This window comes from Ostrea edulis, chromosome 6 (assembly GCF_947568905.1).
Source record: "Ostrea edulis chromosome 6, xbOstEdul1.1, whole genome shotgun sequence".
NCBI lineage: Eukaryota > Metazoa > Mollusca > Bivalvia > Ostreida > Ostreidae > Ostrea > Ostrea edulis.
In genome coordinates, this window is record NC_079169.1 from 45,924,631 (window position 1) to 45,941,833 (window position 17,203).

General features: G+C 36.8%; 1 protein-coding gene across 1 annotated transcript; it reads right to left on the reverse strand.

Annotated features, from left to right (window-relative positions):
* Nucleotides 1–451: 451 nt before the first annotated feature.
* LOC130046802 (monocarboxylate transporter 13-like) lies at nt 452–15,881 on the reverse strand. Its single transcript, XM_056139761.1, has 5 exons — nt 15,512–15,881; nt 14,796–15,004; nt 2,504–2,647; nt 1,530–2,321; nt 452–966 (listed from the first exon to the last, which is right to left on the reverse strand). The coding sequence occupies exons 1-5, from the start codon at nt 15,793–15,795 to the stop codon at nt 734–736; spliced, it is 1,662 nt and encodes a 553-aa protein (XP_055995736.1). The 5' UTR covers nt 15,796–15,881; the 3' UTR covers nt 452–733.
* Nucleotides 15,882–17,203: the final 1,322 nt, after the last annotated feature.

Consider the following 17,203-nt stretch of genomic DNA (forward strand, 5'->3'; position numbering starts at 1 on the left):
GTTATCTGGTGGCGCCCAGTTTTTACATATGACATCGTGTATAAGAAACTATTGCTGATTTAATTGATCAATAAAAAACCTTTTCCTACGACATGTACACATGTCATAAAAAACCTTGTCGAAAAGTAATACTTTTGGTTACGATATTTTTAGAATACATTTTATAAATTCTGCGCAATTTGTTACCATCTGACCTTTTTTATCATCATTCATATTTTTATCATGTTACTTCATTTCACCTACAAATTTCGTTAACTTTCTGTTCTAATGAAAGTCTATGAATTGCTAGACACAAGTACACAATTTTTAGAAGGTTATTCTAGAAAGTTACATTGTATGTTCGAAATAATTGTAGTTAAAACGACGATTATTCAAAAGTTGACCACAAGTATATTTATGCCTCCTATGAGAAGAATCAGTCCAAAAAGTGAAAAATAACCCAACACTGTAATACAGTTTTGTCGAATATGTCATTTATTGAATTACATAAGGTAAAAGTATATTAAAGAAATATCGATATCAATCAAGCATGCGCAATTCGTAAAGTAATTAAAATTTGCACCGGGGAATCATACAACATATTTTGTTCTAACATTGTTCATCATATGTCACATAAACAGATCACTTTAAATCGGATATAAAGGGAGAAAATATAGAATTAGGAAGCTATGCCGAAATTTTACATTTCCACACTCTCTAACTAATCTGTTTGACATCGAAGCGTTGTCCGAGATCACAAGGAAAATCCCAGGTCAACGCTCCGCCTCCACGGTAGAATACTGGATCGTCTTCTGGATTTCCGCCTTGCTTGGATTTCTATTTCTCTGTTGAATCTGGACAGTGGGTCTTTACTATTCCGTGTATGATATATGGCAATTATGATGAATACTGCACTCGCTAGAAGTTCGCTTCCGGCGGCCGATAGTACGCTGTACTTGTAAGATCCAGAGATGTCTCTAATGTAACCTGTGCAAAAGACGTCACTTATTCTTTATTCTATAAACTGATTCCAAACCAGTTGCCAATTATGAAATGCTTGATTTTTAAAACTGAATCTGGAATTTTGAATCCACAAATCTTCTACCAACTTGGGATAATACTGCATGTGTCCAAAATGAGTGATATCCCCCCTCAACATCACTAATCTTGGATTCATACAAAATTATCTCTCTTAGAATTAATTTCCTTAAAATAAAACACATCGACAAACGTGTCCCATTATACGACAAATCTGCAAATCCGAATCAATCGCGATGTAATACATAAGATTTGGGTTTTGGATATTTGAAAATAACACTGTACATTCATTCACACGTTTGAGTTTCAATCCGAAGCTGGATATGTAATTAAACACGAATTAACTTGTGTCCTAGAACACATTGATTCCTATATACATTACTTGTAATCCTTTTATCTGATGACTTATCATTCATATATTCAAAGTTAAAGAGCTCTTTTTTACTTCCTTTCCTTTGAGTTAATTTACTAGTATTTTCATGCACACGTGTATATTGCAAACCTTATTTTACCTGAGATGGGAGCTCCGGCTGTGTTTACTATCCCGAGAGTGGCTAAACCCATTCCATAAGCAGTAGGATAATTTCCATCCCCTACCAGCTCCATAGTGGTAATGGACATACTTGTGACCACCCCACCAAATCCTACACCAAAACATCCAATCACGATAGCGTTAAGTACATAGGAAGTTACGAAGGGAAGAAGGGCAAGACTGCAAAATCCGATCACTGAATATATAGCTGGTATTGCTAGTTTTGGAATTTTTGGACTCTGTGCCATAAAACCAGGAATAAGTCGAAATAGTGTGGTTAGAATATTCATTCCAGAATATAACCACACTACAGAAGATCTATCGAAACCTTTCTCTTCAAAGTAGTCAATGAAGAAAACTAAAAAGGTATTGAATGGCGCCAACGCAAACGCTAAAGCAAAACAGTAAAGTAAAAACACTTTGTTTTTTAATAAAGTTTGAAACCTAGAAAAGCAACCATGTTTGGGTTCGTTGTTTTCATCAATGTCTTCGTGATCCTTTTTGGGAATTGAGCTCTTTGAAGTGGGAATATTGCGGCTTGGTCCAGACATTAGTCCACCAGCAAATTGGTTAAACACTACTCCAGAAATGATCAGAATACAACCTCTCCAACCGTACATGTCCGTGAAATACTGAAGCATCAATGGAGAAATAAGTCCCCCGATACCCGAGCCAGTGGAAACAATTGATAAAATGATGAATTTGTCCTTTCCGGAGAAGTTTTGGGATATACTCGTCGATGCACAAATGATATTAAGAGAGAATCCAACGCCTATGGATGAAAATAAATAATACGGTATAACAGCAATAAATTTATTCAAACCCAGTTCTGGCTTGCAGAAAAAGGGGGTAAGAAATTATCCATTCTATATCATATTGAATTGAATGGTTTAATTGTAATTCACTTTATAGGAAAAGTCCTCCACAAAGTTAGTGAAAATCAGTATTTCTAACCTGCCATGACCCCTATGAAAATAATCAGGAACTCTAGACCTGTCGCTAGGAAACAAACACCAATTCCAATAGCCGATAGGAGAGCACCACAGCACCCGCATATCCTTGTTCCAAATTTTAAAACAAAGGTACCAGTCACAATGCCTGTAAAAAAGTTATACGAAGATGAGAACTTGTTTAACATTCCTAAGAGATTCTTAGTTGTTTGACATTCATAAGATTCATAAGAGATTCTTTACTCCTCACGATAATATGAACAGTTGTGAAGAAGAAACTTCAGACGTACTATGCCACAACATATGCCAGAAAATTTATTGATTGTATATTGTTTAACGTCCCTCTCGAGAATATTTCACTCATGTGGTGACGTCACCACTGCCGGTGAAGGGCTGCAAAATTTCGGCCTATGCTCGGCGCTTATGGCCATTGAGCAGGATGGGATCGTGCCACACCTGCTTTGACACGGGGCCTCGGTTTTTGCGGTTTCATCCGAAGGACCGCCCCATTTAGTCGCCTCTTACAACAAGCAAAGGGGTATTGAGGACCTATTCTAACTCAGATCCCCACGGGACAGAATAAGAGTGGTGTAAATCAAATGTAAATTCTTAAGAACGTTTTTTAAAATTTGAAATCGGAAAACTTTTCTCAAATCAACAACTTCAAAATGAATAACTTTTCAACATTTTATACGGCTATTCCTCGTGATGACATCATAGACAGTTGCTTCTTAAACCAAAATGGAAAACGGAAATATTCGTATCTAGTAATCAGTCATTCGAAAATTACTTTGTTAAACACCACTCTGATTCTACACATAAGTACAGTACGTGTACTCTGAAGTTGAAATAAAAATTATGCTGGAGTTCCTTATTGACAATATTTTCGTAGTCTTTGATGATCAGGTTTTCCAACAGTCTGTTGGAATTCCCATGCGCACGAATTGTGCTCCTTTGTTAGTTGACATGTTTTAAATTCTTATGAGTTTATTGAAAAACTTCAACGTGTACATGAGAAGAAAAAATCTCTTGTGGTGATTAGATATATCGACTCCACAGAGTCCTCCACATCTGCTTCGTACATAGATATTTTATTGAAAATGAATAATAATGGCAAACTAACAACTCAACTTTATTACAAATGGGATGATTGCAGCTTCGCCATAGTCAGCTGTCCATATTTCTATTGCAATATACCATTATCACCTGCATATGGTGTTTATATATCTCAATTGATTCGATATGTTAGAGCTTATTCTCCGTATGATCAATTTTTGAATCGATAAACGAGAGGATGTTACAGGGATTTAGCAGTCTCGTTTAAAGTAACTAATTCGCAAATTCTATGGTCGTTATAATGATATAAAGTTTGCCAATAAAACCTATCATTGGGTGAAATGCTGTTTGACATTTTTGATATCGATTGTTTGTCCTACTCAAAAAGAGATCATCTAAAAGTCTGTCATCTTTGTTTTGGAAATTAGAATCAATGAACAAATAAATACGGAACCAAATGGAGAGACAAGGAAGATAAAAAAAAAAATGAGGAAGTTTGATCGACTCCTAAATGAAAGATGAAGATAACGAACAGTGATCGATCTCATAATTCTTAAAAGCAATATAAAAAAAAAGAATTGGGCAAACACGGAATCCCGGAATACACCAGAGATGGGATCAGGTGCCTAGGAGGAGTAAGAATCCCCTTTCAACTGGTCAAACCCGCAGTGAGCCCTATATTTTGATCAGATTATCGGAGTTATCTGTAGTCAAAATCAGTGTGCCAAGAACGACCTAACACTTGGTATGAAACACGCCAGACATCATTTGACCTAATGATAGGTTGTATTGGCAAACTAGATCGTTATAAGGACCATATAGAATTTGCCAAATGCTAACTTTAAGCGAGACTGTTGAAACCCCTGCACCATCAACTTGTTTGTCAGTAGCCTGCCTTGATTTAGAAAATGGTAATACGTGGAACAAGCTCTTGCGTTTCGAATCGGATGAGAGATATAAACACCATTTCAGTTGATAATGGTATATTGCTACATAAATATTGGCAGTTGACGATGGAGAAGCGAAAATCATTCCGATTATCATTAAACTACCGCCGTAAAATGGCTGAAATATTTTCAAAACGGCGTTAAACCTCATCCAATCATAAAGTAAAGCCGAGTTATTAGTTTGCCGTTAATATCTATTTTCAATGAAATATTTAAGTATAAAACAGAAGTGGACGACTTTGTGGTGTCTTTTATTTCAAGTTCACCGGGGTATATCGAATGAACATATGAATGAAAATTATCATTGTTATACCCCCCCCCCCCCGCAACAAGTTGTGGGGGGTATACTGGAATCGGGTTGTCCGTCCGTCTGTAGACGCAATGGTTTCCGGACTCTAAAGCATTATCCTTTCCACCTACCGTCACCATATCATATATATGTACTACCCATGGGATGAAGATGTTCCCTATCGATTTGGGGGTTCAAAGGTCAAGCGCACTGGACATCGAAGTAGCAATATGGTTTTCGGGCTCTAAAGCGTTATCCTTTCCACCTACAGTCTCCATATCATACATATGGACTACCCATGGGATGAAGATGTTCCCTATCGATTTTGGGGTCAAAAGGTCAAAGGTCAACCGCACTGGACATCGAAGTAGCAATATGGTTTCCGGGCTCTAAAGCGTTATCCTTTCCACCTACAGTCACCATATCATACATATGGACTACCCATGGGATGAAGATGTTCCCTATCGATTTTGGTGTCAAAAGGTCAAAGGTCAACCGCACTGGACATCGAAGTAGCAATATGGTTTCCGGGCTCTAAAGCGTTATCCTTTCCACCTACAGTCACCATATCATACATATGGACTACCCATGGGATGAAGATGTTCCCTATCGATTTTGGTGTCAAAAGGTCACAGGTAAAGCACACTGGACATCGAAGTAGCAATATGGTTTCCGGGCTCTAAAGCGTTATCCTTTCCACCTACAGTCACCATATCATATATATGGACTACCCATGGGATGAAGATGTTCCCTATCAATTTTGGGGTCAAAAGGTCAAGCGCACTGGACATCGAAGTAGCAATATGGTTTCCGGGCTCTAAAGTGTTATCCTTTACACCTACAGTCACCATATCATGCATATGGACTACCCATGGGATGAAGATGTTCCCTATCGATTTTGGGGTCAAAAGGTCAAAGGTCAAGTGCACTGGACATTGAAGTAGCAATATGGTTTCCGGGCTCTAAAGCATTATCCTTTACACCTACAGTCACCATATCATACATATGGACTACCCATGGGATGAAGATGTTCCCTATCAATTTTGGGGTCCAAAGGTCACGGGCACTGGACATCGAAATAGCAATATGGTTCGGTTTGTCATGCCATTTCTTTTTTACACTCAGAAAAGAGGTAGTTTATACCTATTACCAATCTAATTAAAATTAGATCTTTGATCCGCTCATGCAATCGCTAAACTTTGTGTAGCGATTGCATGAGCGGATCAAAGATCTAATTTTAATTAGATTGTACCTATTACCAACACCCTTTGGGAGATTGGGGTAAGCGGGGGGTATTCTTAGTGAGCATTGCTCACAGTACCTCTTGTTAATAGATGAAACGTCATCGATATATCTCAATATCGTATTGAAGGCCATAACAGGAGATTTGTTCTTACGTAGAAGTTTTGAATGAATTCTGCTTTATAACAATATAAAAACAGGTCAGGTAACAAAGGAGCACAATTCGTGCACATTGGAATTCCAACAGACTGTTGGAAGACCTGATCACCATAGACTACGAAGATATTTTCGAGGTACTCCAGTATATTTTTATTTCAACTGCAGTGTACTTGTGCGTGGAATCAGATTGGTGTTGAACAAAGAATTTTTTTTTGTATGACTGATCAGAAGATATGAATATTTCCGTTGAATAAGCAAATATCTATGATGTCAAAAAGTCTAGTCTTTAATTTATCGTGAAGAATGGTCGTGTAAAGTGTTGAAAGTCATGCGTTTTGATGTTGTTGATTTGAGAAGTTTTACGATTTCAAGTTTACTAAAAATTCTTTAGAATTTTTCAAAATCTACATTTGATCACATCACTTCTTGCATATGTAGTGGCACGGTACGTTAGTTTCTCTCTCCTGTGGGGATCCGGGTTAGAATAGGCCCTCAGTACCCCCTTGCTTGTCGGAAGAGGCGACTAAAAGGGGCGGCTCTTCGGATGAAACCGCAGAAACCGAGGTCCAGTTTCACAGCAGGTGTGGCACGATAAAGATCCCTCCATCTTCAAAAGCCATAAGCGCCGAGCATAGGCCGAAATTTTGCAGACCTTCACCGGCAGTGGGGACGTCTCCATATGAGTGAAATATTCTCGAGAGGGACGTTAAATAATATTCAATCAATCAATCAATCCCCCATACTGTTAATATATTCGTGAAGAGCAAAGATAGGGGCTTGGTAGAACATTTACAAATCCAGCAATGAATCTTTTTTAAGAAAGGTTTTAATCAAGTTTAGGAATCCAGTATAGGTACGATAACTCATGTTCATCCGACCAAATAATTGGGATATTAAATGTGTCTAAAACTGAAGCATGGTTTTGAAGAATTTCATCTTTTGAAAGGGCAGTTTGAGTGTATTTACGATTACCAAATGTGAAATTAAAGCCAAGTTTGTTTAAAATACAGTTGTAATAATGAATCTTACAAAGACAAAGTTGTTGCACGCTTTGTCAGCTGAAACCAAGACATATTCTTCGTTTAACCTATCTAATTCTTTTATCACTTCTGGATTACTAAACACAGAAGGATAGATGGTATATACTTTCGTTTTGATGTGTCTAATGTGGGATTTTAATATTCCTCTTATACTTGTAATCCATTCTGACAATGTATCAAGTTCTTCTTTTTGATATTTAGCCCATCGACAGAATTCATGATATAAAGTTCTATCGCCAATTGAAAGACCGAGGTTCTCTGTATGTAGGACCTTTTACAACAAGCATTTTGAGAGTATTGCATGGCAATACATAGTCCCCTACCGGTTGCAAAAATTACTGTACCACAACAATATTCAAAGTTATTATGTAGGTTGTGGTAAAAGGAAAAATTGGGGAACCAGGATAGGATTGGAAATCAACTACTATTCGAGTAGAGACTAGACCAGGAACAAAGACAAATTTATAATCAAGTTTAGGTCTTTAACCAAGTCATTAAATTGTGACAGATAGTTGATCATGAATAATTTATCTATATTGTTGTATTACTATGCTAGAAGTTTTGATGAGTACAGTACTCTTATCTAAGTCTAAGGGCCATGACTACGTGAAAAATCAACGGACCGGGATGAAATTTTAACTTGATTTGTAACTTGTTATGGCAAAGCAACGTACCAAATATAAAATAATTATCTGCAAAAACAGAGAGAGAAAGTACGGAAAACTGGGCTGACAGAAAGACTGACAGACTTCGTCGGTAGGGGACTAATAAGTGATCTGAGGTTCTCATTTTGAACTATATCAACATCACCGGTAATAACATGTTCAACTAGACTATAGTTGGAAGAAGACGAAGAACAAAAACACGTAGGTGGATTAAGTATAAGATGCTCTATATCTAGACACTGCAATGTTTGTATATAATGCAATAGTTGAAGTATATTTGTAGGCAATACAGGGTGTAGACTTGAACTTGAAATGTGTTGGAATACAAGATTGAATTATTTTATGACGAAGACTGTTGTTTATGTTGACGGCATCTATTCCTTTTGAATTGAAGGAACTGGCGGTATTCGGAAGGAATATCATCCATGACTCGCGGTGGTTTAAATAGCTTGTGATTGGAAACATCCATAATCATGGAGTTGTATATTCTGGTGTGGAAAAATCCAACTATAGAATAGCTTTTGCTTCTTCAAGTAAAACTCTCGATTTCGACTTATTCTGACCCCCCACTAGCTATTCTGTTATATAACTTCGTCATTTTCAAAATAAATGACATTTTTAGCCGAGTTGCAAAGAAGTTGAACTCGGCTATTGGTTTGCTGATGCGGGCGGTTGGGCGTCAACAATTGGTTTCCGAATGATAACTCGAAAAGTTTACAACCTAATCAAATGAATTGTTGGGTACCAGGTAAGGAAGACCCCTATTGATTTTGGAGAAAAATGGTCAAAGGTCAAGGTCACAGTGACCGAAAATAGATTTAAAATTCCAAAACATTTTGGTTTCCGGAGGATAACTTGAAGATTTTTAATTTGAATCAAAAGAAACTTGGATATATTGTTGGATACCAGCAAAGCAAGGCCCCTATTGATTTTGGAGAAAAAAAGTCAAAGGTCAAGGTCACAGTGACCGAAAATAGATTGAAAACTTCAGACAAATATGGTTTCTGGACAGTAACTCGAAAAGTTTAAAACTGAAATTAGTTCTTCACAATTATAAATACGCCACATCATTCCTGACTTTACAATGTATTCCATGCAACTCGGCTCATGCACCCCTGGGTGCATATATTGATTTTTTTAATTCGCATCACTGTCCTGTTTTCACTGCCTTTATCAAGTAACAAGCAAAGGCTACTTTGCAAGTCATATTAACTAAGGAACATAAATAGCTTTTGCTTCTTTAAGTAAAACTCTCGATGGAACAGAGTACAGTTTTATTCGAATATGATGTGGATCTAAGTTTCTGTTGATGTAAGGTAAAACTGAATTAAACGTGACATCATATATACTTGGTATTTTATATGACCGATGTTGATGACTGGGTATTTGGAAAGAGTCCCATCACATTCACGTTATTTCTTTGTGGACTTGTCGAATTTCCTACATCATATACACTATCATTGTACCCATATGGAAATGCAGTGCCCAGAGTCCGCGATCTTTTCATTGTCTACGAAAAGGGGTACTTAGGGTTGGATTGTTTGTATGATGGTAAATTTTTGCTGGAATCCTGACCCTCATCGACAAGATGGAGTGGTCAGGGGAATTAACATTTCTGTATGCGCAATAGCAATAGGCAAAGATAAAACTGAAGAAAAAGACTCACCAGAAGACTTGAATCATTGATACTATTCAAACAGATTGAAACCTGATCGCTTATATGGGTCTTGATTATCATTATTAACTTTTTCTTCTCATGAAACATGCCTATGTTTACACTTGTTTATTGTCCCAGATTGTTTTTGTCACTATGTCTCCACTATCATGATTTTCATTGTCAAATCAATTTTTGTTTAGTTGATCATACTGACAAAATACACAGTCTGCTTTTTAACATCAAACAAACAATTTAATACGACACATATATCTTTAATAGATATATTTACATGTACATTTATTGAAAGGTTTTTTAAATGTGATATGCAGGTAGGTTGAGTTTTCATAAATAAATGGAAAATCTCCGAAACAATTATCATGCGGTTTACTGAGGTTGTGAAGAATATGAATGCAAACAATTGTTTTAACAATTTGGTTTGGGTTAATTATGAATTGTTGTTTCTTGTAAACGATGAAGATGTTGTATAAGGTGACCTATGGCGTGCTAAAGAGTGCACTAGGTTAAATCTTCTCTGTTGTTTAGTGAAATGACGATTGTCTTTGAATGGTGATAGCAACCATCGTTCAAGAGGTATGCAACTCCAAATAAAAGACACCAGAACCCTCCACATTTTATCGAAAATAAATATTAAGGGCAAACTAACAACTTTATGACAAACGGGATGATTTCGGCTTATCCATCGTCAGCTTCCCATATTTATGTAGCAATATCCCATTATCGCCTGCATACGATGTTTAGATCTCTACTAATTCGATACGCAAGAGCTTGTTATGCGTATGGACAGTTTTTAAATCGAGGCAGGCTATTAACAAAGAAGTTGATGTTACAGGGGTTTCAACAGTCTCGTTTAAAGTCGGCAATTTGCAAATTCTATGGTCGTTATAATGATTTACTTTGCCAATACAACCTATCATTGGGTCAACTTCTGTCTGACGTGTTTTAAACTGATTATTCGTCGCTCACTGATTTTGACTACGGACTACTCCATATACCTGATCAAGATATAAGGCTCACAGCGGGTGTGATCGGTCGACAGGGGATGCTTACATCTCCCGAGCACCTGATCCAGGGGTCCGTGTTTGCTAAATTCTATTTTGTATTGCTTATAGGAGTTGAGAGATTGATCACTGTTCGCTATCTTCACCTTTCATTATCATTATGTATTTATATACATATAAATCTTGAAGATAAGTTTGCTATTTTACATGTATTAGAATTGGGAGAAATGGTTCCTGTTCACATAATCAGGGTTTCCTCCAATACAGGAAGACAATGGGACATCTGGAAGACTACTTTGCAGTTATATATATATATATATATATATATATATATATATATATATATATATATATATATATCATACAAAGCACTAAAATGACCAACGACACGAACCAGATTGTCAAATTTTCGGGACAAACGAAAAGAGTTACATAATGTGGCGAATATTAACCGAAAATAATACCAAAACTACATATAAATACAGCTAGCACTACAACTACACTAATTTACAAACGTATTTACAACTACATGTTTTTGGTTTTTAGGCTTGCCAATCAATGTTAAAAGCGGAGCGAATTAGGGCATGCCTTGTTCGTCCAAAGAGCTGATCCAATATATATATATATATATATATATATATATATATATATATGCACTACATGTACAGTTGATGTGCCAATTCCAAAGTAATGCCGTATTTCTCTCATCGTTTCCTTATTGGCCATATAACAAAATTGGAGAGTTGTGGAGAGCACTGCCCCAGCTGTGATTGAATGTCAGAGATGTCTAGTATGTCCCTGGAAAATGGTCAATAGCTCTTCAAACATCTCCGTGATGATCCGGAAATAGGAACGAAAAACTGCGGGGTGACACCAGATTTGATTTATGACGAAATATGACTTCCATCATAGGGGATTATGTCTCCCCTTTTCGGAAGGGGGAGGGGACATTGTTTTTGTGTGAATTCTTCTTCCGCTTCTCATACAAAGTTTTTCCGGGTCATACCTTTTTTTTTTGTCTTTTGACATAGGCCTTTGATATTTGGTATGTGGGTAAACCATGATAATACAGTGCGTCGAGTGCCATTTTTGATTACCTTTTACCTTGACTATGTATGTAAAGCTCAAATGATATTTTTTTTGTTTGAACCATAACTTTTTTGTCGTTTGGCATAGACATTTGGTATGTTGGTATATCATGATAACACACATATGTCGCGTGCAATTTTTGATGACCTTTGACACTGTTCTTTTATAAGAAGGTCAAATGAGAGAATTTGTGGGGCATTTATTGTCCGGACCATAACTTTTTCGTCTTTTGACTTAAGCCTTTGACATCTGATTTGTTCATAACACTGTTCCTTGGTTGAAGCACATATACCTTTAGGTGACTGTTATGTACCGTAACTCTTAATTTTCCACTTTAAAGATGATCCCTAAACGAAAATTGGAAGAAGAGACATCAGTTTTAATGTGCTAAAACAATTCCTCCTAGTTTTAAACTGCTCCACTTCGTATTCTTCTTCACAATTCATAAGTTTTCAATAATGCCACACCAAAATGGAAAATCGTTCGCCATCTTGAAATGCCCTCGGGAACACACTCTTGCTGTTACCTGCCTTAAAGCAAATGAGTGAATCTTATGATATTTACACTTATGACGTATTAGACGTGTTAACCAAAGTCCAAGATGAAATATATTCAATGAAAAATGTGAAGATGACGAACAGTGATCAATTTCATAAATCCCACCGGGAGGTCGTAAGTTCGAGCCCCGCTCGTTCCCTGACCGCGTCAAACCTAAGAAGTTAACATACATATAGTCAGTAATTGCTCCTTCGCCAAACGTTTAACATTTAGAAGTGAGAATCGGGTCTTTCGGATATGACCTTAAAAACGGAGGTCCCGTGTTGCACGCTAAAGAACCCTCACTGTTACGGTCCTGAGCAGTAAGCATACATTGTAGGTCTAAAGGATGAAGTGAAATGACTATATGAAATGCCCCTCTATATATTTATAAAAATAAATTTTTTGTTTCATGTTAAAATTTACATGATTCACCTTATTAACATTATACTTTTATGATTTAAATGTTACACGGCGCATAAATTCGCCACAAACGGTATATATCTCTGAGTTTAAGCTTGGGGATTCCTCATTAGCTGAAATTCCCATAGGGATTTTGCCCCGCCCATACTTTTATATGGACGATATTTGGCACAGTTAAATCATTAGACTATGGTTGTCACTCGGATCACCTCGATTGATTCCATCTAGATGTAGGGTACCGGAATCTGCCGGAGTTTGCCGAATGCTATGGTTGCATATTATTAAAAACTTTTTTAATTTCGTATGTCGATAAACGTAGCCCATATCGTCGATATTTAAAAAAAAAAGATTAACAAAAGTTTTACTAGATGGAAACCTGTTTGAAATCGATAACCTACCCGGAGTAGCTCGCTCTGTACAAAAGACGATATCACTTGATTCGGATGTATTGACTATTGTTTTAGGAAAAATTATGCCAAACATAATTCAGGGTAAAATACAGTCTAGACATGTGTCATCAAAGTCGTATTTTCACTGGTTGCAGTTTGATGCTGAGGACGAAGCTGATCCTGTGAAGTACTGGTATTGCTAGTGTAAGTCGGGGGCTCGCCTAGTAGGAGGGTGTGCACATGTAGCCATCCTACTTCGGTAAATAGGTATTCGGCGACACAGCAGCACGCCACTTAACCCTCAGTTAATGCCAGAAAATGAATTTGATTACAACATGTCAAGCGATACCAATGATAAATGTTTATCCAGTGATAGTAGCTGTACAGAATCTTTGTAAAGTTCATGCAGTTTCACTTTGTGCAGATACTCAGATTTTGTTTTATCTTTATGCCTACATGTATGTACCCTGCGTATGCAACATGAAATTTTATTTACCCCCAAGGAAAATCCTAAAAGAGGAATATAAGGGAGAGTACATTCAAAGAATTTTTTATTATCACATGTACTACATGTACATTAACTTTATTTCGTATGTTTTGTGTTGTATGTATAAGGGTGATTGTTTTAAACCGGTACATCGTAATATGTATCGTGGAAATGAGCAGTATATAAAATCTTAATAACATTCTACTTTACATTTCATCATTCTATCTGTAATATAAGAAAGACTTGCATGTACGCGTATCCTAAGCTATCCGTGTATTTTCACAACATCGCACGTGCTTTTCAAAAATGAAAAAAATATCAATAATGTCTTTTCATCAATAATTTTCAATATATCGAGCCCAAATATTTTAAATAATTTTCTTCAAGGCAAATTCCTGCCCGAAGTGTCAATCCCAAGCTCGAGAAAAGAAGAGGGGGGTCTTTATTTTTTGTTAGCACTTATGTCATATATTTAGTACATCAGAACAAATTAGGGTTTGAAGGAAACTTATGTTGACGGTTAACAATTTTTCCATCTAAACTAAAAGTTGAAAATAACTTTTCAATAAAAGATAACACTTACATACTCTGATTTCTAATTTCATTTTTTTTTTTCAGCACCGGTATCTATGATCGAATGTGTTTTTCATGCTTTAAAGTTTTTAACGTGTTCTGGTATTAGCAGTATCATGATGAATAAATAAATAACATGCATTAAAAAAATCAGTCAAATATGCAGCATTTCTATTACGTGAAAACCATGTATAGCTTCCATTTCATAAAAAAAACCCACATAATGACTCTAATACAGTTTACAATGACCGAGTTAATAATGTCAAGCGATTTGTAAACGGGAAAAACACAAGGTATATTCGTATTCCTTAACTGAATGTTGTCCTTTGTGTCTAGACCCACCCACCTTGTTTATCATTATTCATGAAGGAGTGAAAGATTACAAACCATGACGAAAGCTGCTTGTTATAGGGTTTTAAAATCAATTGATATTTCGACATTCCTCATGACAAAAAACAAAGGGAGCTATTAAAACTAATCAGAAACCATCGCCGGTGACGTCTATGTTTAAAATTCTAACTTTAGTATAATAGAATTGCTTTTATTGACCACGGAAAAAAGGGCCGACTCTAATAGCTATTTCATCTCATCCTTTGTGGTACATCACAAATAGCTGTTCACATCTCAATAGGAGTGAAAATTTCTCGACCGGACGTAAAATAAACAAATAATATATATAATATTATCCAACTTACAATTTCTGTTATTTTGCTAGCGTTTTTACCTCCAATTAAAATGCATCCTGTACATACAGACTGTACCAATGACGTTTCTGCTTTGCTTCTCCCAAAAGCTCGTAAAAACTCCACAAACAGGACGGACATATTGAACGGAAACCCGCCAATAATGACCATGTTAACGAAACTGCTGACCAACACAAACCATTTCCTGATTTCTACCGGAGGTTTCCTGCTTTCCTCCGGTAATTTGACGCTTTAATAATAATTAAAAAAAACGAAAATAACATTGTGCTTAGATGATACAGTGATAATACTTATAATGATAATTGATACAGAATTAAATCTTAATTCTTAGTGGTTTTGAAAGATGTGGTTCTCTTGATAAGGTGCATGTAAAGGTAATTTACAAACCTGCATGCATGTATATCTACAGGTGTGCATGTATGTCAACTGCACAGTGGATGAAAAATGGTCAAATATACCGGTACATGTATGTAAGAATGAGATCTCTGCATTCCAATTGCATCAAAGACATACAACAAAAGAATTTCATTTTCGAAATATATAAGAGTTTGAACTGCACGTTTCAGACCGATCGGTGTGGAGTGGTCTAGCGCGGTGTAGTTACATGCTGCTAGGAGATTTAGTTCCGCGGGTCGTGAGTTCAACCCCAGGTAGAGGGGCGGGAGTGGGTATCCATATAATATAAAATGATTTATATATATATATATATTTGTGTGGGTGTGTGTGTTTATCTTACCTGTTTGTCAAAGAACTCCCTCTTCTTTGATAATGATTTGCTTCCACGGACAGCTGCTGACCGTTGCTGGCGACAATATCTCCGATGTTAATTTGTTCCCTGAGACGAAACTGTCCATCTATTGACTCGTCAATTTCCTCCTCTCCTCGATTTAGTACAGAGTGTATTCTATCAAATATTTCCCGCACAACAGACGACTTACGACGAGATGCATACTTTTGATAATTTTGGTCACCATCAACATTAATACTGAATAATGAAATAACTTTGTTGTTTCCGTTCATTTTCCGTAGTCCACAGGAGTCCGATATAATATACTAATATTGGTTATATATTGTACCCACTTCAAGTGGATCAACATTAAGTTAAAGTCAACTTGACAGTTAAAAATGCAATGGCACGACACCAGTGTGATGATAAAAATTTATGTATTGCGTCTGTGTTTATGAAACACGTTTATACAAATTCGCATAATGCACGTATCTACATGTAGTCGTAATGTTCCAATGATCCCATGCAGTACACTCGATCTTTATACATGTACCACATGTAGTCTCTGTCGTTATAATACAAAACAAGCTGCATGTGTTACAGTCTCTGAAACGTTCTACTCTCCCAAATTTTCCGTTCGCTCACCGTTCACTAACTGCTTACAAGTGTTCACCGTTCAGAAAGTGAAAAATGCTTGCTAACTGTGAGCTTTCGTCCAGTCTTTGCTTTTTCAGAGTCATTTGGAACTCCTGAATGAGAAGTTTGGAACTCCTAAATGAAAGGATTGGTTTATCTAACGACGAACCGCCGCAGTGGTCAAGAGGTTAGAGCATTTGCCCCGCATACGGAAGGCCGGGTTCGAATCCCGGCCGCGACAAACCTAGGTCGTTAAATCAGGTAGTGACAGTTCCATCGCCAAACGCTCGGCATCAGGTGTGAATGTCACGCGGGTCCTCTGAGATGACCATAAATACAGATGTCCCATGTCACAGTAGGTGTGGCACGCTAAAGAACCCTCACTGCTCAATGGCCGTAAGCGCCGAGCATATAGGCCTAAATTTGAAGCCCTTCACCGGTCTTGGTGACGTCTCCACATGAGTGAAAAATTCTCGAGAGAGACATGATTAAACAAGATACAATTAATCTATCGATGAGAAAATGAAAAAGAGAGAGAGGTAGAACTTTTGTGTCGACATTTATTTCACAAATAAGAAACTAAACATACATGTCAACTTATATCATTATTCATCTAATTATATTTACATTTTCAACGGTATTCTCCTACATAACACTATTACGAGCAATACGTATTTATCACTGCATAAATCCACTACGGGGCTGTGCGTATGAACATTTGTTAAAAGTAGGTAACAGGTACTTTTACTAAGGCAATACACATCTAGCAATCGTTCTCACTTACTACAGAAGTCTATCAATAGATGAAATCAACATCACAAAATGTATTTATGGTTTTATTTGTATTCCAAACAGTGGACTTTCATCCATATTTGATAAAAGCATTTCTGAATTTTGTCTGCCACAACTTCAGCCTGGTCATCGGTGATGCGGAATTGTACCTACTGCTAGACGATGACATTAGGCTTTAGCAAAATGGTCATTCACAGGATGTATGGCCGATAAGTCGTCAAAGTGCATGAAGACCTACACCACCACTGCCTCCGTGCCACAGCATCCATAGGT